Source organism: Chlamydomonas reinhardtii, chromosome 3 (genome assembly GCF_000002595.2).
Source record: "Chlamydomonas reinhardtii strain CC-503 cw92 mt+ chromosome 3, whole genome shotgun sequence".
Lineage (NCBI taxonomy): Eukaryota > Viridiplantae > Chlorophyta > Chlorophyceae > Chlamydomonadales > Chlamydomonadaceae > Chlamydomonas > Chlamydomonas reinhardtii.
Window position 1 is genome coordinate 2,340,702 of NC_057006.1, and position 24,999 is coordinate 2,365,700.

At 64.7% G+C, this 24,999-nt stretch overlaps 2 protein-coding genes across 2 annotated transcripts; both read left to right on the plus strand.

Annotated features, from left to right (window-relative positions):
• The first annotated feature begins 261 nt into the window (after positions 1 to 261).
• On the plus strand, positions 262 to 10,105 carry CHLRE_03g158500v5 (uncharacterized protein). The gene is made up of 20 exons (XM_043060649.1): positions 262 to 736; positions 1,074 to 1,211; positions 1,636 to 1,754; positions 2,179 to 2,305; positions 2,555 to 2,641; positions 3,061 to 3,201; positions 3,428 to 3,499; positions 3,975 to 4,066; positions 4,288 to 4,345; positions 4,641 to 4,740; positions 5,187 to 5,265; positions 5,550 to 5,588; positions 5,808 to 5,946; positions 6,431 to 6,541; positions 6,809 to 6,919; positions 7,100 to 7,177; positions 7,392 to 7,519; positions 7,798 to 7,930; positions 8,276 to 8,380; positions 8,602 to 10,105. Exons 1-20 carry the CDS (start codon positions 434 to 436, stop codon positions 8,740 to 8,742), a joined length of 2,301 nt encoding a protein of 766 aa, XP_042925778.1. The 5' UTR covers positions 262 to 433; the 3' UTR covers positions 8,743 to 10,105.
• Positions 10,106 to 11,199: 1,094 nt separating this feature from the next.
• On the plus strand, positions 11,200 to 24,921 carry CHLRE_03g158550v5 (uncharacterized protein). Its single transcript, XM_043060650.1, has 28 exons — positions 11,200 to 11,633; positions 11,785 to 12,462; positions 12,660 to 13,336; positions 13,551 to 13,675; positions 13,861 to 14,007; positions 14,262 to 14,408; positions 14,719 to 14,781; positions 15,077 to 15,220; positions 15,424 to 15,603; positions 15,915 to 16,002; positions 16,186 to 16,230; positions 16,407 to 16,435; positions 16,662 to 16,784; positions 17,060 to 17,284; positions 17,693 to 17,777; positions 17,981 to 18,087; positions 18,364 to 18,514; positions 18,787 to 18,842; positions 19,084 to 19,191; positions 19,415 to 19,651; positions 19,839 to 20,060; positions 20,272 to 20,699; positions 20,876 to 21,197; positions 21,399 to 21,483; positions 21,775 to 22,037; positions 22,249 to 22,548; positions 22,736 to 22,836; positions 23,097 to 24,921. Exons 1-28 carry the CDS (start codon positions 11,545 to 11,547, stop codon positions 23,977 to 23,979), a joined length of 6,108 nt encoding a protein of 2,035 aa, XP_042925779.1. The 5' UTR covers positions 11,200 to 11,544; the 3' UTR covers positions 23,980 to 24,921.
• The last annotated feature ends 78 nt before the right edge of the window (positions 24,922 to 24,999 follow it).

The following is a 24,999-nucleotide window of genomic DNA, read 5'->3' on the forward strand; positions in this document are numbered from 1 at the left end:
CCAGCCCGCTGGCACGGCGTCGCGGTACCGTATGGGCTTGGACACGGCGGGGCAAAGTCTGGCCGTCGGCAAGGCTTACTGACGTGGCCCCCATAGGCCCGAGGCTTCGCGTTGTAATTCCCAGAAGCTTTAGATTCAAGTTGGTCACCTTTGATATAAGAACATTCAAGATACACCCTCGCTCACCTGCCCGCGGAACCCTCTCCGCATCGGCGCATCGCAGTTTTGTCCTCAGTCGCTCCAGAACCAGTGCTCACCTTGGTTAAATTGACAAGTCATACACAGACAACGGCGCACTGACAACACACAGACAACTCCTGCTGTTCGTTAGGTCGCATCGCACCCGCAAGCTCGCAAACCGCCCTGTTTACATCTACACCTGTGCGCTTACAAGTGGCGCACTTAGCGCATTATGAACACCCTTAGGAGCGGGATGTGGACGCTACGAGGTGGTAGACAGGCGTGGACGGGGCCTCAGCGGTCGCAGCCTCAACACCAAGCAACAGGCTGTCCACGGCCAGTAGCTGTGCACTCTGCAGCGGTGAACGTTCTGGCGTCCACGAAGCCAACGGAGGGCTCATCAACGACTGGCCCCAAGCAGGTTGTCGCGAAACCAGCTAAAGTCTCAGTCCCCAGGGGCTCGTTTGGGCGAGCTGAGGACCAGCTTGTTACACCGCGCTCGAGCGTGGATAGCAATGTGGACTGGTTCTACTCGGAGGCCGCTCAGAAGGAGTGGGTAAGTGCTGTGGCCCCAGCGAGCGACACGCGTGACCCGGCCTTCCGCGAGGAATCCGACGCTTTGTGGTCACTTACAAGTGCGGAACTTTGTCACTACAGTCAGCACGGGGGATAAAATCCACAGCCGCGCGGGGCGCTTGGGGCAGGACCCGCTGTAAAGCCGGGCGAGGGGGCCAGCCTGCCCCTTGGTCTCCCCCTGCCGCCTCCCGCAATATTGCGTACCATTACCAGCTCGCGACACCAACGCTACTCCCCCATCACTCTCACTCCGCCGCTAGCACCTACCTTATCGCTCACCTCCCTGGCTTCCCCCAACCCATCTGCTAATTCCTCAGGTCCAGGCCATGGAGTTGGACATGCTGACTCCCGACATGCCGCTGCTGCTCAAGGAGATGGGAATCAACTACGACCCCGAAAAACTCAATGCCGCGCTGGCCCAGAGCTGGCCGCAGGTCTATTCGCGGGCCGTGCAGGTGCGGCCGTGCGGGAGCGGGCTTCCGGACGCCTTTCGGCGGGGGGCTGTGTGGGAGGAGGGGATGCTTGGCGGGCAGGTGGGCGGGCCCCCATGCGTGGCCTGCATGGGCGCCAGGAGGAGGTGGCAGGTGGCGGGATGCTGTCCGGGCCAAGTGCATGTGTAGGGACCGGCGGTGGCGGCACAACAACCGGGCAGAGGGCGGTGATGCAGGGGTGCCGTCACGGCAGGGTGTCTAGCAAACAGGTTGCGGCTGCAAGGGCGGCCGGCACGGCGCAGACCCGCCGCACACGGCTGTGCGTAACTCCTCCCCTCCAATCCCATCCCTCCCCGCCCCTCCCGACGCCTTCCTGCGCCTGCACCCCCTATCCGCACCCCAAACCTCGCTTCCCCGCCCCGCCACCCTCGCCTCCCTGTCCCTGTAGGTGTCCGCCACCCTGGGTGGCTTCATCGCGGCAGTGGCGCGGGACTACGCGCTGGGCCAATTTGAGTCCAACATGCCGGTCCGGGCCAAGGAGCTGCGCACGCTGCTGGGGCGGCTGGGGTGAGACGGGGCGCTCATATGTGGTTTGGGAGGGGCCGGGGAAGGGCCGGGCGACGGGGCGGGGGAAGGGGCGAAGGGAGGCGCGGGGGAAGGCCGGAGGGCGGGGCGCAGGAAAGGGTTGGGCGGAGGTGAAGCACAACTGCGGTGTCGCAAGGGATGCAGGTGGGCAGGTCAGCGGAAGCAGAGGGGGTGGGATAGCAATGAGCGCAGAGAGGAGGCGCGGCGCGGCGCGGCGGCAAGGCCATGGAATGTCATGCCATGAGGGGACCAGGGCAGTACACGTCACGGCCCGGGGTATGCCGGTCGCAGCCGCACGTCCACCAACCACACACCACGCGTCTGTCCAGTCCATCCCTCTGCCGGCCCCAACCCGTCCATTCATCGCGCCTCCTCCACTCCTCCCCCCCCCCTGGTCCCCACTCAGTCCGGCGCTCGTGAAGATCGGCCAGGCTCTGTCCGCCCGGCCCGACCTGCTGCCGCGCACCTACCTGGAGGCGCTGTCGGAGCTGCAGGACCGACTGCCCAGCTTCCCCACGGAGATTGCCTTTGCGGTGAGGGGTGCCAGGGGTGGGGTGGAAGGGCCGGGGTGGGATGGATGGGGCGGGAGGGGGCTGGAGGGGAGGCACCGAGGGGCTGGGCTGCTACATTGGAGTAGAGTGGGGGCGCGAGGGGAAAGAAGGGTGAGTGCAAGATGGGTGGAAGGGCTGGGAGGAAGGATTTCGGACCATGACACATGAAGGACCCCACGCCACAATGACTTGCCGGTTTCATCGGGCTGTCCCCGCCCGCTCCGCTTGCAGGTGATTGAGGAGGAGCTGGGGGCGCCTGTGGACCAGGTGTTCCTGGAGATGAGCGAGCTGCCGGTGGCGGCGGCCAGCCTGGGGCAGGTGCGGCGGGCGTGGGCGTGGGCGGGCGTGTGCGTGCGTGTGGGCGGGGGCGGGTGTGTGGGCATGTGCGCGCCCAGGGACCACAAGGAGTGTTAAATCGCACAAGGGAAACATTGCGCAAAGACAGTGTATGCGATGCAGCAAAGCGACGGGACCACAAGGAGTGTGTGCGCGCAAAAGCATCCGTGCATCTGGTTGCGTGGAGCCGTGGGCCGGTGGGGACCGTGGGCAGGAGGCGGGTGGGAGGGAAGCCGTGTACGTAGCCAGTGCGGCGCCGGTCCCAATCTCGTGTGTGGTTGACGCCCCACGACCCGCCTTCCTCCCCCTTCAGCGCATCCTGTACCGCCTTTCCAACCCGCCTTGCACCCCCCCCCCTTGTTCCTTTCGACTCCTGCTCTGCCCCTGCCCTCCTCCTGCAGGTGTACAAGGCCCGCCTGAAGGATGGCACGGACGTGGCGGTCAAGGTGCAGCGGCCCAACATCGGCGAGACCATCGCGGTGGACATGCTGCTGCTGCGGCGGCTCATGGGCGTGGTGGACAAGCAGCTGCCAGCCATTGGGGTGAGGGCGGCGGCGGGGAGGGGAGGGGCTGGGTGTGGGGGTGGGTGGGTGGGTGGGTGGGTGGGTGGGTGGGTGGGGGTGGCGCTTCATGCAGGGAGGACGGAGTGGGGGGAGGGTCGGCGGGCGGTGCCGGGGCTTGGGAGGTTGGCAAACACGTCTGCAAACTCTGCACACAGCCCTTCCTTAATCCCCCCGCCACGCCGCGCTCCTTCTCCCCCCTCTGCAGGTGTCCCAGCCGCTGGTGCCGCTGGTGGATGAGTTTGCGCGGCGCCTGTTCGCCGAGTTGGACTACGTGCAGGTGGAATGGGGTGGGTGGGGGGGTTACATTCATAATTAGTTAGGGGGGTGGAGTGAGGTTGGGATCCATGTTGAACGGAAAAGGGAGGGGGCGGGCTGGTCGGGGAAAAGAAGGTGGCGGAAGGAGCAGGGCAAAGCGTGCGACATCCGTGTGTGGCTTGGGGAACAGGTAGGCCCGGGCAGGTGGAGGCAAGAGCTTCCTAAGCAAGACCCAAAGCAGTGAGGCGGCTAACCGACGGCGCGCTGCAGACCACCATCGCCCATACGTACCGTACACGGACACGCCCGCACACACCTACCCGCGCCTCCACCCCGACCCTGCCCCCGACGTCGGCACTCCAGACTTGTGACTTGTAACACTCTCTTCCCCATGACCGGCTATCCCTCCTCCCAATCCACCCCCTCCCTGCGGCGCGGCACAAAGTGAACGTAACCCACCCACCCACCCCTCACACCACACACGCACACGCACACAGGAGGGCCACAACTGCGAGCGCTTCCAGGCGCTGTACGGCTCCATGCCCCGCGTGCGCACACCCAAGATCTACTGGCAGCACACCAGCCGGAGGTGAGTAGCGGGGGGGGCTGCAGCGTGCGTGGGCGTGTGCAGAAGGGCATGTGTCGAGTCTCACGTGTGCGTGTGCGCGTGCTTGCGCGTGTGTCAGCACGCAAAAGGTCAGTATGTATATGTACGCGCCTGACTTGGCTCGCTGACTTATGTTCTGGATGTGAATGTGAATGCGCTTGCTGTCCCCGTGTCCCCGTGTGTGCGGCTGCCACGTGCCACAGGGTGCTGACCATGGAGTGGATCGAGGGAGTCAAGCTCACCAACCAGGCAGCCATGGATGTGAGACACCTCCGAAGCCGGAGAGCGGGAGGGAGGGAGCGAGGGAGGGGGAGAGGGACGGAGGGTTAGGTACCATGAAATTTCAGGTGGGAGGGGCCGAAAGCGCTGGCCGGAGGCATGGATTGGGAAAGCTGGCGTGCGGCCGCAAGGTTACTTGGGACCAGCCTGTCATGTGCGCGCCCCATCTGAACCGCGCGTCCGTCTGTCTGTCTATCTGTCTGTCTGTCTCACGTGCCTGTGTGCCTGGGCACGCACCCGCATGCCCCTGCGCTCGCCCTCGCCCCCTCCATCGCAGGAGGCGGGTCTGAGTGTGGTAGACTTTGTGGACGTGGGCATTGAGTGCACGCTGCGGCAGCTGTTGGAGCACGGCTACTTCCACGCGGACCCACACCCAGGTGCGGCGGCGGCCTTGGGTGGGTGGGTGGGTGGGTGGGTTGTAGATACCAGCCCAAACAAAACCGAACCCAGGGGGGGCAGGAGGCGGCGGGCGGGAGCAATGTGCTGAGGGTTGGACAGGGAGGAGGCAAAGGGGAGGGAGGGGCAGCAGGAAGGAGCGATGTACCGAAGGTGGGTTACAAGCACGGACGGGGGAGGGCCCGTGATAGGCGGAGAGGCCGGGTGGAGGGTGAGGAGGGCTGGAAGGAGCCCGTTGTATTAGGGATGTGGGGAACGGGAAATACATTGTTCCAGGGACATCCGCGTACACGGCGCCGGTGCCGGTGCCGTTTCCTGCACGTGTGCGTGCGCATGCGTACGGCCGATGCCTGACCTGCCCTCGCTGCTCCCGGTTCTACCGCGTCACCGCTCATCCCTGCAACCACACCACGCACACTCCTCACAGGCAACCTGCTGGCCACGCGCGGCGGCGACCTGGTGTACCTGGACTTCGGCATGATGAGCGAGGCGCCGCAGTACGCCCGGTGAGGAGCCGGCGGGGAGGAGACGGGAGGAGACGGGAGGCGGGCAAGGGGAAGTGTGAGGGAGGCGGGAGGGGTGGTGGTTGATGCCATCGGCCATCGGTGGAGAGATAGTTATAATGCCCGACAGCTTGGCGACACAGCAGTTGATGGTAGGCAGGCATGGAGTGCGTGCAGAATCTCAGGACGCCACCCACCTACCAATCACCCACCCACCACACCCGGCATTCATCCACGCATCCATCCATCCATCCATCACACCACCCACCCTCAACCGCCCCACACAGGTATGCCATTATGGCCCACGTGGTGCACCTGGTCAACAGGTGAGGGCGGGAGAGGGGGGGAGCGGGGAGGGCGGAGGAGCAGGGCAGGGATTGTTTTCACACAGGTAGGGGAGGAGGAGCGGTCGCAGGGGTTCTGGAAACAGCGTCGGGGGTGTCGACGCAATTGTTGATGCAGGCCGGTAGGCATTGCATCTCCCTCCACCGCCTCCCCCTGCTGAGCCCCTCCTCCCTCCTGCCCCTCCTCCCTCCCCCCCAAAGGGACTATGAGGCGATGTGCAAGGACTACTACACCCTGCAGTTCATGGACCCCTCCGTGGACACCACCCCCATCGCGCCCGCCCTGGCCGCCTTCTTCGACGACGTGCTCGACAGCTCCGTGTCCACCCTCAACTTCAAGGTGGGGAGGCGCAGGGGGCGGCAGGAGGGGTTATTGCGGTTAGGAGGCTAATTTAAACTCAACTCAGAACCCAGGGGGGCTTATCAGCACCACCATGAGACTAGGAAGAAGGGGGCTGCCGTTCATGGGAACACGGTGTGATTAGCACAACAAGGGGAGTGCGCGAGCGGGTGGGGCGTGAGCGTGGGGTCGGCAGACCGGGGATTGAACACGACTCGCCGTTCCCGGACAGTGCTACGTACACACCGATTTCTTTCGGGCCCGCGAACGCACCACGACATGCATACAAACACACTTACACGTTTGCCTTGCCCACACGCCTGCTGCTGCACCCCCGCCTCCACATCCCTACACCCCCCCTAGATCGGCACTTTCATGCTTGATACAAACTGTGCGCATTATGAATGGCTTACTCCCCCCTACACCCACCCCCCCCACCCACCCATCCACCCACCACACCCACACACCTGCACCCCCAAAACAGGCCATCGTGGACGGGCTGGGTGAGGTGCTGTTCCAGTACCCCTTCCGTGTGCCCGCCTACTACGCCCTCATCCTGCGCAGCCTCACAGTGCTGGAGGGGCTGGCGCTGCAGGTGGGTGGTTAGCCACCATGGGGAACGGAGGGACACATTCAACATTTTGGAGTGCCGACGGGTAGGGGATGGCGAGAGGGCCTGGGTGGTGACGGGTGATTCCCGAGAGAGTGCCCCCCAAACGGGCAGGGCGCCTGCTTGCCTGTCTCCGGCGCCATGCGTGGCCCAGTTTTCTGCCAGCTGGAACTCCACAAAGACAAACCTCCCCCCCCCCTTGCCTTCCCTCCCCCTTCCTCGCCTCCTCCCTTCTCCTTCCATCTCCACCAGGCCGACCCTAACTACAAGCTGCTGGCCAAGGCCTACCCCTACATGGCCAAACGCCTGCTCACCGACCCGGCCCCCGAGCTGAGGGAGAGCTTCGAGGACCTCATACTCAAGGTAGTGGCGTGTGCGCGTACATGAATGTGTGTGCATGCGTGTGTGTGTGTGTGTGTTTTAATAACGAAATGAAAGCGTCTGTGTATGTGTGTGCTGTGTGCGACGTGCCACCCCTTGTACAAACACACTCTTGTACGCGCGGCGCTGACCCTGATCGGCTCCTGCTCATGCAACGCACAGGACGGGCAGTTCCGGTGGAACCGGCTTGAGAACCTGCTGCGTGAGGGCTCCAAGAGCCAGGACTTTGACCCCACACAGGTGCGCACGGCGTTTGGCCCTAGTGCTTTCTTTCCCCACGCATGCCCTGGCACTACTCTTCAAAGTCCCTTCCGCTACCACGCATCGCTTGCCTAGCCATGCAATCCTCTGGGCCCCCTCGCCCTCACACCTCGCCACCTTCCCTCCTGTACCTTCTCACTGCTTAACCGCTTCTGAATCCCCGCAACCCCACCTTTGTCCCCTCCCTCCGCAGCTGTGGCTGTTGGCAGAGTGGCTGCTGTCGCCCGCGGCCGCGGGCGTGCGGTCCACCGTGGTCGCGGAGCTGGGCAGGGTCATTGACGCGGCGGCGGCGGCGGACGTGCGCACGCGCATCGAGCAGCAGTGAGTGTGGCGGGTTGGCGGGTTGCGGCGTGTTGGGTTTGGGGCGGGGCGAGGCGGGGCGGGGCGCGGTGGCGCGAAGGGATGCTTGGGGCTTCAACCCAACATGAGTGGGCGGAGACTCGCGATATTCGCTTCTCGCTAAGCTGCTAGTCTCTGGCTGTGCTCCCACAGCGCTTGCATCTACGGAGCTCTCCCGCACACACGCGTTGGCACTTGCTGTGTCACTTCCGCCCACTCGCTCTCCCGCCCGCTCCGTCCCATCTGCGACGTATGTGCAGGACCGGCAACAAGGCCATTGCGGACGCGCTGGTTCCCCCGCAGCCGGCGGAGGCGGAGGCGCGGGAGCGGGCGGCCCTGCTGCTCGGCTCCATCAGCAGCCGACTAAACCTGCAGGAGCCGCTCAGGCTGCAGGTAGGGCTTTGCCACGTTGTGTTAGAGAAGCGCAAGGGGAAAGGGTTGACAATGTGCATGCAAAGCGCATGTCACTTCCGCGCCGTGTGTGTGTGTGTGTGTGTGTGTGTGCGCGCGCGCGTGTGCGCGTGCGTATATGCGTGTGCACGTGCATGTGCGAGCGTATGTAGTTGAGCGAGGTTCGTTTTGCAGTGGGTTTGGTTTGCAGGTCGGCAGTCTCTGGGCCCGCACCTACTTACTTGTAACGTGCTCACGCCTTGATGAATCAACTTTAGTTGCAACGTGCTCACGCCTTGACAAATCAACGCTCTTCCCCACCGACGTCCCCACCACCCAAATTTGCAGGGGAGCGGCCCCTTTGGCCTCATTACGCCCGCGGACGTGCAGTCCACCACCGCCCGCCTGCGCGGCGTGCTGGCAGCCACGACCCCGCGCCTGTCCACGCTGCTGGTAGGCGGTGCATTCATGAAGCGGCTTGTGAAGTGTGAAGTGACGCCTATCCGTACGCACGGACCGCCCATGTTCGCACTCCATACTCATCCGCTGCCCACCTGTTTAGGTGCCGCAACCTGGAGTTCCTTGCGGTTGTACTCCGTGTTAGAAACCGCAGATTGCTTGAGTACCAACGCGTCGCACCTCCACCTCACATGGCCACCTCTCGCCACCCACAGGAGCAGCCCGGCAGCACGGAAATCATCAACGGGCTGGTCAGCCAGCTCAGCCGCCGGTTGGCAGCGCGCGCCATTAAGTTTGTGTTCGGGGCGCAGCAGACACTGGCAGCGGCATCCACGGGCGGCGGCGTCCGGGCGTGAGGATGGCGGATGTACGCGGGCGGACGGGTGAACGGGTGCCGTGGGGGATACTTCCACCATTCCCAGTAAGAAGGGGGGAGGGGTAAGTGTTAGGGGAAGTTGTTAATGCACGGCGCAGGGTTTTGTTGCTTTGATGCGCAATGCCATGGTTGCGGGTGTCGGCATCGGTGTCAGCCTTAATTGGATGCGGGAAGTGATGAGCAAGTTCGTAATGAAGCCCAGCTGCGAGCAGAGTTTTTCCAAGGAGCGAGGGCAGTTTTATATGGATCACTCCTGCAGCGTGAAAGCTCGCGGTACGACCATCCTGAACAGCGGAATTTGATGTAGCGTGTAGAGTGCAAGGGTGAGCGCATGGCGCTTTAGGTTCCTCATGACCGTACCGTGTATGTGTGGAGGGGCGTGTGCGCTTTTGCGCGGCATGTGCGGATGGCGCAGCAGGTGCCTGCTGGCGGACACGTCGCAGGTACAAGCCATGCTTGATGTTGCAGTGGAGACGTAGAGCCGTGCGGCTCAAGGCTCCTTGCGAAGCCAATGAATGGTGCGTGTACAGTGTCAGTAGTGAGGCTCACTGTGTGGTGGATGCATTTACAGCAGTGCCGAGGTAATATGCCACCGGTGGCACGCGCTGCGTGCGTGGTCCAGGCAGCTGCACGACAGGAATCAATCAATCATTAATGCGGGCCGTGATGGTGATGTTTACGCGCTGAGAGCAACCCTGCGCTTTGTTTGCACTCGTGATTATGCGCGCCAACAACACACGGCGCCCGTTGGGCACACACCATATCAAAAGAACGGTGCAGGAGTGGGCCTAACTTGCGGCATGTTGAACGCTTTTGGTCTGTGCTCGCGGCTGCCGCATACAGCCAATATTTCATGTTGTGGCTTATGTATCTGCGTACATGCATGTACGACATGTGTGAGCGGGTGTACTGCAACATGACGTCCGCAAACAGTCTGCTGTGCAGAGCGAGGGGTGTATTGTATGAGCAGTGCATGCGCCCGTGTGCTGTGCGTGCGCCGTGATGGGCACGGCCGGCGGTGTAAAGGAGTGTTGTTGGTGTTGAGACTTGTCTGCTGTAGGACTAGGGCGCCACTACCTGGGCCACTGGCCAAGCTAACAGCGGTTATGTAATATGGCTGCCGGGCAAGTGGATGGCTCTGACGCTCGGTCCAGGCCTATCTTGCGGGGCAGCGAAGGTCGGAGCATTGTCTCTTTCACCTGTGTCATGGACTCTAGGACTCAGACATGAGGGGCAGGTTTTGTCCGAAGGCCTATGGACAAGCTGGAAACTGTGGAAAGCCCCAAAACCGCCATGCGCCCAGACAAAAGACGGCGGCCAGCCGGCTGTAAAAGGACTGGCTACCAATCGACCATCACGGCATCACCCAATCCAGCATGCAGCATCCATACCCTAACAGAATCCTGGCGATTCATGGCAAGCGCAGTCCGATGAGGGGCCCAGATGCTCAGACCACCCTCCCTCTATCTGGCGCCGAGGTTGACCTGGCTGTCCGCCGGCCTTCCAGAGCCGCTTTGTAACGTAACAGCTTACATTGAGGCCTACGCGCCACACATAGCTAAGCAGGGGCAGGGCTTGCATCGGGAGATATCGTTGGCAATGTGGGTTCCTCCCACTAAAACCATTCTTGGGGGTTGGGGCACATGGCTGGCGCCTGCTGGGGGAGACGCCGTGGGGAGACGCTTCCTCGGAGTATTGTTGGGCCCCTGGGTGCCATGCGAGGATGTGCCTGATGTGGTTCGGACTCTTCTCGCCAGCAGCGTCGGCCTAAGCCCTAGAGGATTGGCAGGGGGGCATACAGGGGTTTGGCAAAACCCTGCAAGACTGTGGGGAGGTGGAACCACAGTCCACAGCCTGAGCCACGGGAGGCCCGCCCTGGCGGTCTGGCCAAAGCCTGCTCAAACCTCGCCAACTTTCCTGCCTTTCTACGAACACAAGCCCTGCCCTGAACTTGCACCTCACCCCCATTTCCCTCCATACACGTTCATGAACTGATAGAGGTTACATGTGGGACGACAGCCGTGTATCAAGCCAGGGCCCCAAAAACGTACGAGACACGCACGCTCACCCGAGGAGTGATCCCCGAATGACCCCCATGCTCTTCGCCTCCGGAGAGGGGAGGAACCCCAGGCCCGGCTCAGCGTAAACGCTAGCGCTGCTCACCTAAGCCGTGGGTCGGTGTCATAAGACTACCTCTTGCGAGTCCCTAAGCTGACAAGCTAGGGCGAGGCCGGTGGCCATTAAAGGTCGTGGGGTACAGGGGTTCGTCTTCCTGCCTTTCTCCAAGCATAAACGCTGCCCTGAACTTACACTCCACCCCCAAACCCTCCATACACGCTCTTGAAAGGTCGTGGGGTTCGGGAGCGGCAAAGCGGTCATCGACCATGCCGGTAAATTCCGGATTCAATGCTCGCTGATAGCCTTCGGGCATCAGCATGTCCAATTTTACATATGTAAACGATGCATACATAGTCAGTATCGCCTGCCTTCGCGCTCGTTTGTTGGCTCTGTTGGGGCCTGGCAAACTCGAATTCAAGCCAACAACATTGCACGCAGTTCTTCCGATTCATCCATAAAACCGACCAATTGTGGTTCTCAACTCGTTGGACTAGAGTATAGGCTAGCCGTGTAGCCGGCGCGGGCTCGGCCTGCTCAAACAGTTTGGAACTTGCGCTATCTTGAACGTCCCCAGCAACTGGCCGCTCTTCAAATGTCAGATAGCCGAGTCCTCAGACAACGCAAGGTCGTAAACTATAATGAAAACGTCGAATCAGAGGAGCAGATGCTGAACAGCAAGGTTGCCTCCCCGCTGAAGGGGCGACCGCTGGCCGGCAGGGGGAAGGAGAATGCCAAAGAAAACAAGAAGTCCAGGTGAGCGCAGGCTCTGGACGACACGCACTATGCGCCAGCTCGCACCCCGCCAGCGCGGTAACGCTCCGCCTCCCACGCAGCCTCCCTTGCTTGGCCTCCCTCGGCCCCAACCTCGGCACTCCTGCGCCCAACACTACCTCGCCATCCACAGGCCGGAGCGGGATGAAAACACCGACGTCGTTGAGGTGGGCAGCGACGACGAGAACGACTTCGAGGCCGCCCCGCGCCCCGACCAGCCCCGCGCAGGCCCAGCCGCTACGCATAAGGCCGCCACCAGCCACCATGATGATGAGGAGGAGGACGCTATCGAGGACAGCGATGTCGGCGGTAACAATGCTTTCCTCTCTTTTGCGCGCCCTGGCAAGAAGCCGGCGCCAGTTGCGGCGCCACCCAAGGCCGCCGGCGGCCGCCCCAGCCGCGCCGCTGCGGCGGCCGCCAGCCGCCGCACGGCGCGCGCGCTGAAAGCTGACAATGCCGACAGTGACGAGTTACCCACCGATGGCGGTGAGGAGCAGGAGGCAGCGCCGGTGCAGCAGAAGGACGCGCGGCCGGCGCGGCAGCAAAAGCAGCCGGTGGCGCAGCAGCGCCGGCCGGCGCGTGCTGCTGCGGAGAAGGCCAACAAGCGCCTGCGCCGTGACTCCATGGAGGTAGACGAGGCGAGCGAGGATGAGGACGAGGAGGAGGAGGCTGCGGACGAGGAGAGCGAGGAGGCGGCGGAGGGCGCCTTCAGCGAGGCCGAGGAGGAGGCCAGCGGCAGCTCCGAGGATGAGGAGGAGGAGGACGGCGACGAGGAGGAGATGGAGGTGGACGAGGAGGTCAAGGCCACCAGGTGCGGGGGGCGCAGCACCAAGGGGCTGCGCTGCGGAGCTGCGTGTTGGGGGCGGCGTGTCGGGGCAGCGCCAGCAGTGCGAGATTCGAAGGACTGGGGATTGGACGTGGCTGTTACGGGGATGGCACCATGGCGCATGCGGGCGACGGCTCTCCTTACCCACCCTTCCAACACGGGCCCACCCCCAACGCGTGCAGGACCACTCGCCGGCGCACCGGCGCTGCCACCGCCGCTAAGGCGGCCACCAGCGCCCGCCCATCCCGGGCGTGCGTTGCGCGGGCGGCGGCGCGCGCTACCAGTAGAAAGGCTTCTCTGGGCAGCGACGATTACGACGAGGAGGAAGAGGAGGGCGGCGTCGCGGCGGCCAAAAAGCCAGCCGAGGGCGGGGACGTTGTGGTAATTGACGGGAGCAGCGAGGATGGCGAGAAGCCAGCAGCCCGGCTCGCGGCGCCGAAGCGCAGCCGGCTTCGAGGAGGCAGCGCCAACGGCGCCGGTGCGGACGAGGGCGCCGAGAAGGAGGAGGCGGCACTGGCGGACTCAGACGCAGAGCTGCAGGACGCAGGCGGCGACGGTGACGGCGACCAGGAGTTGGAGGATGCGGAGGAGTCAGATGTCAGCGGAGACGATGAGGAGCAGGACGTCGGCTGCGCACGGAAAAAGGCAAAGACCGGCGCTGCCAAGGCCAAACCGGCGGCCAGGGCAGCTGCCGGAAAGGCCAAGCAGCCGGCGGCTGCACCCTCCGCTGCTGCTACCGCAGCGGCGGGCGAGCGGTCGAAGGCTCGGGAGGCGGCTGCCAAGGGCAAGCCCAAAGAGGCGGTGGAGCGGATCCTGTCGTACGATCCGGCCACTGACACTTACCTTGTCAAGCTGGAGGGTGGGTGGCGGGCTGGGGCCGGGAGATATGGTGAAGAGCTATGGTGGGAGCTGCAGCTGTAGGCTGTGTTGAAGGGTTGAGTCGTGTGCGTTGTGCCTGCTCGCCTGCGTGTGTCTCCAGGCCCTGGTGCGCACTGACCTGGACAATGGCCCCTCCAACCCCCGTCCTGAGCGTTTCCCTTGCTCGTTTTGTGTCTTCCCCGTGTCACCCGCAGGCGTGTCCTACCGCGACACATGCCGCGTGTCTCACTCGTTCCTGGAGGCCAAGCGCGCCAGCATGCTGCGTGTGTACCTGTCCCGCGGCCGCCCCAACACCGAGGTGGACGCCGACTGGACGCAGGTGCGATCCCGACACTGTCCATGCGCAACTTGCCCTCACATCTCTGCCCGAACCACCGCCCGACCACACTTCCTCGCCGCAGTCCACACCACTTGCACTCGCGCGCTTCGTTACACAGTCGCTTACGCACGCGCTGTTTCACAGCACAAGCTCCCGCACTCTCTCGCACACGCCCTCGCGTGCAGGTGGAGCGCGTCATTGCGGAGCGCAGTGTGGCGCGCGGCCGCGGCGCGCCCCGCGGCCGCCAGCTGCTGGTCAAGTGGCGCGGGCTGGAGTACAGCGAGGCGACCTGGGAGGACGAGCAGGAGCTGCAGGGCAGCGAGGCTGACAAGGTGGGTGGGTGCCGGCGGGGTGCTTCGGCAGGGGGTGCTCGGGTCTGGGGGACCGGGCGCTACGAGGTTTTGAGGTAGGGATTGGCGCTGCGGCGTGGCGCCTCGCCTGAGGGGGATCATTCATGCGGCTGTGGTGCGGTGGCGTGCCGTTCCGGTCCCTAATGCGCTTATCCTGCAAATCTTTCGCCGCTACATGACGCCGCGACGCCGCGTTCCTTGCATGCGCCCTCGCGCACCTTACGCACCCACCCCAGGCCGCCATCGAGCGCTATGAGCACTTCAAGGCGCCCGTCAAGCGCCAGTCGGCCGGCGCCGACGGCCCCAGCCTGCGCCAGCTGCGGCAGAAGGACTACCAGCTGCCGGAGTTCTGCAGCGGCCGCAAACTGCGCGACTACCAGGAGGTAAGGCGGCAAGGGGTGGGGTGCGTTGGATGCGGCTGGATGGGATGGGATGGGATGCGGTTTGATGGCATGGGGCGGGGTGGGATGGGGTTGGTATTCCCAGTAAGGAACATGAGATGCCAAGAGGCAGGCTCGGTGGGCTGGGAGCTCTCCCGCAGTTTGACAGTGGACTTGCCGTATTTTTGCATACAGTAGCTCCCGCGCGCGTACGTGCGCGGCGGGTGCAGCGTTGCCGCGTCGTGGGCCGGGTGTGCCCACTGCCCAGTGGGTGACTCTTTCCGAGCCGCCCAATGCACATGCCGCGGCGCAGGTGTCTGTGCGCTGGATGGTGAACAACTTCTGCCAGCGCCGCAACTGCATCCTGGGAGACGAGGTGCGCTGGGTACGGGGCAGGGAGTGCCGAAAGCGGTCAGGAACGGCAATGGCTTGAGCCTAGCTTGCTGCCTGAGCGCGAGGTGCGTGCAGGACAGCGCCTCACACGCCCTGCTGCTGAACATTCTCGCCCCGCCCTACCTTGTGCCGGACACAGCGCCATCTGATGCGCACTTGTGCACATGCTTGACCCGACAGCAAACGTGCATCCCCCATGTGCCTGCCCCATGTTGAATTGGGCTCGGGCGAACAACCCCCCCCCCCTTCTCGCCCGCCCTATTCCCGGCCGGCCGCAGATGGGTCTGGGCAAGACGGCGCAGAGCACGTCATGCCTGCAGACTCTGCGCAAGGTGGGCGGCGTGCCCGGCCCCTTCCTCATCGTGGCGCCGCTCACCACGCTGGGCCACTGGCAGCGCGAGGTGCAGACCTGGACCGACATGGTGCGTGTGCCTGCGTGGCGGCGGCGTGGCGTGGCGTGGCGTGGCGTGGCGTGGCGGCATGGCTTTAGGCATGGCTTAGCTGGACTGGACTGGACGCATTCGTAGATGTCAGTGCGCCCGTCTCACTGTGGTCCCACCACTCTCCGCGACCTTAAGCTTGCCATCTTTCTCACATGCCCACCACCAACTCGTTGCATCCGTAGAATGTGGTGCTGTTCGCGGGCAGTGCCGCCGACCGCGCCGTCATCCTGGAGCACGAGTTCTACCACACAGGCAAGGCCGCGGCGGCGGCGGCGCTGCTGGGCGGCGGCGGCGGCAGCGGCCGCGGCGGCAAGGAGGTCAAGTTCCACGTGCTGCTCACGTCTTACGAGACGCTGCGCCAGGTGCGTGTGTGTGTGTGTGTGTGGTGGGTTGGGGGTTGGGAGGAGGGCGGTGGCGGGGACAGGGGCGGTGCCATTCTGTCGAGTCAGGGCCGTGCGGCTTGAGGCGTGGGGTGCGGTCGGTGGGCCAGTCCAGCGGTGCACCCGGGGCGTGCTTGGTCACCCGCCTGTGGACCTCCCTGTGGCCTACGCAACCGCTGTGCCCTTGCCCTCAAGTGCCGTGTACTGCCCCCCGCGCTCTCCTCCTTGCTTATTTGCAGTGGATTCGGTTTACTTTTGGCTGGTATCTAGAATTCCCCCCCTCTGCCCCGCAGGAAAAGTCGCTGTTCAAGAGCATCCCCTGGGCCGCCGGCGTGTTCGACGAGGCGCACAAGCTCAAGGGCCTCACCAGCAGCACGCGCGGTGAGCGCTCTCGGTCGGCGCAGGCACTGACTGCTTACGGCTTAAGGCGGCTATAGGTTGCAGGCATCCCGCTTCCCACCTTGCTCAAACTGCTACTTACTAGCTCCTGAATAATGGCTGAATGGTCAAAGGAACGATTGGTTATGTATGGCTAAACTAGTTCCCGGATAAATGCCACTGCAGCCACTGTGGAGGAGCTGGACATCCGGTGGCTGCTGCTGCTCACAGGTGGGGCGCAAGGAGGAGGAGGGGGCCTCTGGGGCGCCCAGCAGCAGCAGCAGCAGCAGGAGGGCGGAGCCAGGGGGGCTGGGGCGGCGTGCCAGTGCAGCACCACGTGCATAGCAACGACCGTACTCACTCCTCTGCTTCGCCTCTTGCGCCCCTCGCCTGGCCCTGACCTGCAGGCACGCCCATCCAGAACAACATGACTGAGGTGAGGAGTGAGGACCCGGCCTGGGGCTACGCCTGGACCGAATGGTGTTGGGCCAGTAGGACCCCGCAGAGTCGCACGGCGCGCCAAGCGCTGTGCCCCCTCGCCTGTCTTGTGTCGCTCCACCACCTGCTCACAGCACCACGCCACCACCGCTCACGCACACGACCGAACACACGCTCCCACGCTCCCACGCCCCCCCCCCACACACACATACACACACGTGCAGCTGTACTCCATCCTGTCGCTGCTGGACCCCGAGGGCTACCCCTCCCTGGACGACTTCAACACGCGCTTCGGCGGCGCGGGTCCCGGCCAGCCGCCCAGTGTGGGCCAGATCAAGAAGCTGCAGGTGTGCGGCGTGGTGCTCCGGGGCTTTGCGGTGTGATGGGGTTGTGGCGCAGGGGCACACGGGGATTGGGGCGGGAGAAGTGGGGAAGGCATGTGCGCTTAGCTGGCATGTGCTACACACACCTGGCTTTGGTACGTGGAGGCTGATGACGGTACTCCCCAGGAGCGGCCTGAGCACGCTGAAAGGCAGCGCCACGCGGCAGCCCCATCACACCGCCCGCAACCCAACTCTCAACCCCCGACCACGCCCTCGCCACGCCCTCGCCACGCCCGCAGGAGGCTCTGGCGCCCATGCTGCTGCGGCGCATGAAGGAGGACGTGGAGGAGCTGCCGCAGAAGGAGGAGGTGGTGATCTGGGTGGAGCTGACGCAGCAGCAGCGCGCCTACTACCGCGGCCTGTACGAGGGCTGCATCGGCGCGCTGCTGGGCGGCGGCAGCAGCAAGAACATGCCGCAGATGCGCAACCTGGCCATGGAGCTGCGCAAGCTGTGCTGCCACCCGGTGGGGCGGTGGGAAGGGGGGGTATTTTTCATGGCAATCGATAGAAAGCGAAAAAAGGAGATCACGGGAGGGAAGCGCAAGGGGCGAGAAGCAGCCCATGGACAGAACCAAAGACCCCAGGGGAGGAAGGGGCGGGGGGGGCAGGGGCAAGGTGCCCGAGCCCAACGGATGGGGTAGGGGTTCTTTTCACCATTCCCTGTTTGGAGTAAACGGTATAAGACGTGGACGCAGTCCAGGGGAGGCTGCGGGACGCAGATGGGTTCCGGAAACAAGGACGGGAAGCGATGGCAGGGTTGCAAGGTCTGGACACGTGGGTCAGGAGGGTCCTGCCCACTGCCCACTGCATGTCGCGCCGCTGCGAGAGTGCCAACCCCTGCACCCCCCCTGTGTGCCGTGCCGTGCACACAGGTGCTGTGTGACGGGCTGGAGGACGACCTCAAGCTCAAGCTGACGCAGCAGCGCTTGGCGGCGGAGGCCGCGGCGGCGGCAGAGGGTGAGCCGGCCACACCTTGCTCCACCCTGCATCCCTGTAATTTCCGTTGTGGATTGCATGGTCGTCGCACACGCCGGTCCTCGCACTTGTCACGCACCCAACGCCGCATGTGCTGTCTGTCGCCGCCGCAAACAATGCTACACCCCCTTCCTCCCATTACGATCACCACGGCCCCGTGCCCCTCCCGCCGTCATCACCCCCAGGCCACGCGCCCGACACGGAGTTCAAGTGCCCCGAGACCGAGGTGCTGGTGCGCGGCAGCGGCAAGATGACGCTGCTGCACAAGCTGCTGCCCAAGCTGCGGGCCGAGGTGCGCGCGGGGCAGGGGGTGGGGGGGCCAAGGCACCTGGCAGCTTGGGGTTTGACCACCAAACCGAGACCGGGAGGAGCTGGACTAGACGCTCACAGCCGAGGCTTGGAGTGTGTGGGTCAAGCGGAGTGGAATGTTTTACTAGGCTGCTTTGGCACTGGGAACAGAGGCCTGTGCTCAACAGCCGCAAAGTTCCACGGCCGGTCGTGGCTTCCTCCCTCCTGCACCATCCCGCCCCCTCCCTTCCCACCCTGCCTGCCTCCCTCCGCCCCCCAGGGCAAGCGTGTTCTGATCTTCAGCCAGTTCGTGATGATGCTCAACGTGCTGGAGGACTACTGCACGCTCATGGGCTACCCGGTGGAGCGCATCGACGGCTCCATCAAGGGCCGGGAGCGCCAGCAGGCCATCGACCGCTTCTCAGCCGCGGGTGCGTGCATGCATTGTGTGTGTGTGTGTGCGTCCGCGTCCGTGTGCCTGCGGGGAGGCGTAGAGGGCGAGTGTGTTGCAAAGGGCGAGTGCGTGTGTTACCGGTATAAAGAACAACAAAACGAAGCCCGCCCAGATGTGTGTGTGTGTGCATGTTGCTGCAAGGCGGCGTTGGCGTTAGGGGGGCGTGCGTAGGTGGGGGAGGCCGGCAGGCAGACCAACACCTGCCACAGCCTCTCACCCGCCTCGCCCTATGGCGCTCCCCTGCCGTAGACGCGGACCAAGACAAGGCCTTTGTGTTCCTCTTGTCCACCCGCGCTGGCGGCCAGGTGAGTGCGCGCCTGCGTGTGCATCTGCGTTGAGAGTTGACTCTCCTGCCTCTGTTGGTGGGACTGCTACATACACGTCGCCCGGTGGCCTGTTCATGGCCGCGTGCCTTCGCGTGTCTCTGCGTGCCACCTGTTACCGCCGGCCTGGACCTGCGCTCCACCCTTTACTGCTTTCACCCTGTGCCCCGTCGTACTTCCTGGTCCTGCCCCCTCCCCAACCCCATCCGCCCACCCCTCTCAGGGCATTACGCTGACGGCTGCCGACACGTGCATCATCTACGACAGCGACTGGAACCCGCAGAACGATCTGCAGGCCATGGCGCGGTGCCACCGCATCGGCCAGACCAAGGTGGGGGCATAGCGCGCCCGGGGGGGGGGGGGAGCGGGCGGGGCGGAGCAGGCCAGGGCTCGGCATGGTGTCCTGGCCCTGCCAAGCTAACGGCGTACGGTCCGCGGCCATACTTGCCGCTTGAGCCCATGGGCACGCCGGCTATCCACCCCCATCAGCATACCCCCCCAACGCATATTTCCAACCCCAACTCCCAACCGGCCGTCCCTCAATCCAACCGCAGGAGGTGACGGTGTACCGCCTGATCAGCGCCGACACGTACGAGATGGCGCTGTTCAGCTCCGCCAGCCGTAAGTACGGACTGGACGAGGCCGTACTGGGTTTTGCGGCGGGCACCGATCCGGAGGCCGACAGCGCGCGCATCGCCGACCTGCTGCGCAACGGCGCGCACGGGCTGCTTGGAGACGCGGAGGCGGGGGCCAAGAAGGGCGAGGCGTTTGCGGGCGAGGACATCAACCAGGTGTGTTGTGTGCGTGAGGTTTTGGCTGGTGGGTGGGTGGCGGGTGGGTTCAGGTTGATTGGGAGGGTGTCGGGAGGGTGCTTGCATGCTTGAACCGAGTGACTAGCTTTGTACGAGTATCGAAGGGCGTTTGCACTCTTGCGGTTTTGCGACGAAACTGATGTTACTGTGCCGCGCAACCGCACAGATCCTGGAGGGCCGCACTGAGCGCCGCCAGATCGGCTCCCGCGCCGGCAACACCTTCTCCGTCGCCACCTTTGCGTTGGACGACGCGCCGGGCGGCGGCGGAGCCGGCGACGGGCTGCCGCCACGGCGCCGGGGGCGCGGCGCAGCCGCAGCAGAGGACGAGGCTGAGAAGGAGTACTGGCGGCAGCTGCTGCCTGACGCCGTAGCTAACCATGAGAACAAGGTGCGTGTGTGGCCTGACGCCGTTATGCAAAGCCACACAAGAAAATGCCTACGGGCTGCGAACTCAGTCGCTACAAAAATGTCCGTGTGGAAGCTGCAACCGCAGCCCTGTCCTTCTCGCCGCCCTGCCGCCTGCTGTGCCTGAACCTTCCCACACAGCCCCTAACACGCCCACTCACCCACCTCCACCCATTCCAACTCCCAACAACCAGGCAACAGAGGCCCCTGTGGTGCTGGGCCCTCGCAAGCGCACCAAGGTGTGCTACAACGTGGACGCCGCGCTCAAGAAGCGCTACGCCAACGACTCCTCAGACTCGGACTCTGATTTCGAGAAGGAGCAGAGCAAGGACGCGTCGGGGAGCGGCGGCGAGGGCGGCTCCGGCAGTGATGGCGGCGCCAAGGACGAGGCCGCTGCGGCGGCGGTTGGGAAGAAGCGGCGCCGCAGCGCCAAGCGTGCCGCGGCTGAGGGCGGCGAAGGCGGGGGTGTGGAGGGCGCCGAGGGCGGTGAGGGGGCGGCGGCGGAGGGCGCAGGTGGAGAGACCGGGAAGGGCAAGGGCCGCGGGCGGCGGCCGGGAGCCCACTGGAGCAAGGTCGAGGTGAAGATGCTTGAGGACCTGGTGAACAGCATCGGCGGCGACAGGTGAGCGGTCTTGAGACTCGAGTCATGGAGATGCCGTGTAGTGGTGAGCCCCACGCCAGCAGCAGACCATCTGAGTGGAAGCAGGAAGCGCATGCAGTCGCACAGCACATTCATTCTGTGGTCCCTCCAATCCATTGCGTCTCCCAATGCTTACCCGGCATCCTTGCGCACCGCAGGTGGGACGTGGTGGTAGAGGCGATGCAGCCCACCAAGCGCAGCCCGGCCGAGGTGGAGGAGGCTGCCCGCGCGCTGTGGGCGCTGTACGGCACTGCGGTGGAGATCGCGCGGCAGCGCCTGAACGCGCGCATTGTAGCCATGCGGGAGACCTCTGCGCCGGAGCCGGGAGCCGAGAACGCACCGGCGGGGGCTGCGGCGGCGCAGGGAGCCAAGCCCGAGGGTGCGGGCGCGGAGGGTGCCGCGGCGGGAGGTGCTGGTGCGCCGGCGGGCACGGATGGCTTTGACAAGTGGGAGCTGCAGCTGCTGGAGGAGCTGAACAAGGTGGGTGTGCGTGCATACGTGCGTGTGCGTGTGCGGGGGGGGGCATTGATGGAAGAGTGTGTCGGGCACGGGGAAAGCTGTCGACGGTGGGCGGTTGGGCCGGTGTTGTATGGCAATCAGGTTGCAGCTTCTCCATGACTCGGCCACCCTTGCATCCCTGACCCCCTCCTCCGCTGTGAATCCACGCCCGACACGCCCCAGCTGCCCGAGTCGCTGCGCGGCGTGTTGGCGGTGCCGGCCACTGTGCTGCGGTTCCGCAAGGAGGGAACCTTCTTCATGAACCACAGTGAGTGGGCTTGGCGTACCGCGCGTGCTTCTAATCAAATGTCGGGTGCAGTACGCCTTGCCAATGGGGAAGGGCTGCATACTCTCGCTCGCATTGTAAAAAACGCCTCCACCCACCAGTCACGGCCCTCACACCTCCCTCGCACTGGCGCGCGGGCCTGGGCCCTGCCCTGCTGCACGTGCGGCGCCCCCACCCTCAAGCCCTAACATATTCCCTCTCCCTTCTCCACCTCGTAACTCCTCTCACCCCATCAAACAAACACACCTGCCCCCTCCCCCCTCCGCACCGCAGTGAAAGACATGATGGAGGTGGCTGCCTGGGTCCTGCCGGAGCTCGCCAAGCGCCAGGAGGCCGCAGCAGCAGCAGCAGCCGCAGCAGCTGCCGGGGCAGCCAAGGACAAGGAGGAAGGCGGCGCCGGCGGCAGCAGCCCCAGCGGCTCCGGGCCCAGCCCGCCGCCGCACCTGGTGCCGCACATCCCCGTGACTGAGAAGTCGGGGCTGCCGGGCTGGTGGGGCCGCGCCGAGGACGACGCGCTGCTGATTGCGGTGGCGCAGGTGCGTGTGTGGGGGGGGGGGCGAGGCAGCTTGCGTTTTCCACTTCTGCTGTGTGTTTGCTGTACAGCGTGTGCGCTACCCCGAGGGGAATGGTCCACTGACCCAGCGGCCCGCGTTCGTCGCGGCTGGTCCCTGCCTTGCCTGTCACACACACAGCGCTCAACTGTGCTCCGTCGCTGCTCCCCGCGGCGGCCGCTGCACCGCACCGCAGGTGGGCTACATGCGCGGGCGGCCCAGCCGCACCGTCGCGCAGGCGCTCAAGGCCGGCCACCTGGCCACCCGGCTCGCCGACCTGATGCCCCTGGCGGAGGCGCCCGCGGCGGAGGAGGACGCGGAGGGCGGCGGCAAGGCCAAGGACACGGCCAAGGCTGCGGGGGCGGACGGCAGCGATGACGACGTGGTGATGGTGGAGGCGGGGCCGGAGCCGGAGGAGCGCGACAAGAAGGCGGAGGGGGACAAGCCCCAGACGGAAAAGGGGGCTGCCGCGAAGGAGACACAGCGGATGACGCAGGTGCGGCGTGGGGGGGGGCGATGTTAAGGCAATGGGAATAGGGCGGAGCGACCGGGCTGCGCGTGGCGTATCTATGGAACACAGTACGGTATGGCAGCAAACGGTTACAAACAACGTTTTGAGTCGAGCCCTTACCTCAATTTGCATGTGCGTTTTGCCTCTCTATTTTCCTGTTGCTCTCTCGCAGGACGACTTCAAGGCGCTGCAGCGCGCGATGGCCCAGCGCCTGAGCAAGGTCATCGACAAGGCGCTGATGAACCACCGCTGGGAGGTCAACCGGGCCAAAATGTGAGTGTGTATGTACGTGTCGTGGCCACGGTGTCGCGTCCCGGGCTCGGTGCGTGCATGTACGGTACGGCGGCCTCGACTGCGGGGCTATCCCCAGTTGCGGGATGGCAGCACACAATGTGGCTGTCGTGCATACATGCATGTGCACATCGCATACACGAGCACTGAGACACAGCATGAAGGCTGCTTGCATAAAGGTCCTGCGGCGCCTCCTGTGTACTGATCCTGCCCGCCCCTTGTCTTCTGCTTACCGTACACAGGGCCGCGGAGGGCCGCAGTCTGCCGCAGTCGCGTCCGTCGGCGCCGCCGCTGCCGCGGCCCCAGGCGCAGCTGAACCTGACCAAGGTCACGCCGCCACAGCCGCAGCAGCGCCCGGCTGCCGCGACTCCGGCCGCGGCCGCACCTGCCGCCGCGGCGGCGCCCGCCGCGGTCAAGCCGGCGCCGGCAGCCGCCATCGCACCGGCTTCGGCGCGCAGGTCACTGCCACCATCGCCCGTCGACAGGCCGGAGCAGAGGTCATTGCCGCTCAAGGCGGCCGGCGCCTCCAAGCCGAACTCAGCAGCAGGCGCGTCCACAGCACCCGCCGCCAAGGGGGCTGCTGCCGCCTCCACGGCTGATGCCACGGCGCTGGCTGCTGCTCATGTTGCAGCTGTTGCTGCTCCGGCAGCGGTGGATGCAGGGGACACCAAGAAGGATGCTCCGCCGGCTGCGGCCGGTGATGCCACGGCAAAGGCCAGCAAGGCCGCGGCCGGTGGTGCCGCGGCTGGCACTGGAGCTGCTGCTGCTGCCGGCAAGAAGAAGCAAATGACACTGCCATTTGCACGCCTCAGCAGCGGTGGCGCAGGCGGCGCTAGCGTCAGTAAGCTCAAGAAGCCGGCGGCCACAACAACAACAACTGCAGCGGCAGCGGCGGCGGCGGCCACCACAGCGGCAGCAGCGGCAGTCACGTCAACAGCGGCGGCGGCGGCCGCGCCTGCGGAGCCCGTCCCGGCAGCTGCGCCCAAGGCGGCGGCCGTCAAGCCGCTGGGCAAGGCGACGCTTGGCGGCTCCTCCACGCCGACTAGGAACATTCGGTCGGCGGCGGCGCCTGTGCCGGAGCCGGGATCAGCGGAGCGGCCCATCGAGTTGGATGACAGCGAGTGAGCGGCAGCTAGAGAGCGGGGCCGGGAGCAGGGAGCGGCGAGGTTAAGGTGGTTGGCGATGGCGTCTGGGGTCGCAAGGTGCCGCACATGTTCGATTGGTGTGCGAGAGGATAGGAAGTAGGGATGGAAGTGTGGAATGGTGTGGAAAGACGTGCAGATGGAGTGTGCGCGCGTGTTTGCAGGGGTTTGGCTGTCAGACCTACGCGCGCTTGTGACAATTCTGATTGCATCCTAGGCATGGTAATGTTGATGTCTTCGTGCTGCCATCGCAGCTGTGATTCAGCCGGCCAGTCTGCCGGGCAAGGACTGGGAAACGGCGTGTGCACGCACACCCCCGCAGACCTGTTGTGCGTGATCCGGCCTCGCCCGTATGGCTCCCGGCAGACTCTGTGGTTAACTTGAGAGAAGATGCTACCAGACGATTGCACGGGTACTGCGCCTTAAAGCTGTGGGCAGAGCCAGCGCTCGTATCTTCCTTCGTTCGGAACGAAATTTGCCCCAAAAGGCCTCTGGCGGACGAAATTGTTTTGATCATGACTTGGAGTTTCGGCCAAAACGCACGGGATCTTGGGGGGTCTTTCGGCAAACAGACGAAGACATTTTTGGGATTTCGGCCACTTTTGGCCAAGGACAGGGGGTTCCAGCGGCTACTCCACGGCCGAAACCTGCGTGGCATATGGTAAGAAGGCTCAAAGGGCTGTATCTATGGGTGTTGACGGCGGGAGACAGGTTTTCCCCTGGCGGGAGAGTGAGGTTGGGTCGGCGGGAAGCAGGGAAGGAGTGGGCGTGTCGTGTCGGTGTCGACATCGTGCGGGGCGGGGGCGGAGCCCCCGGAAACATTTTGGGGGTGAACGAAGCGGCGGCAGCCTGTTTCGTCAACTAAACGAAGCCATTTTAAGGAATTCGGCCACTGACGCCGCCCCTGCCTTCGGAAGATACGAGCGCTGGGCAGAGCGCTCAGCTGGGCGCTGGCGAACAGGGTTGCTTGCAATAGGGTGAGGGGTTTGCCACGGTCGAGATG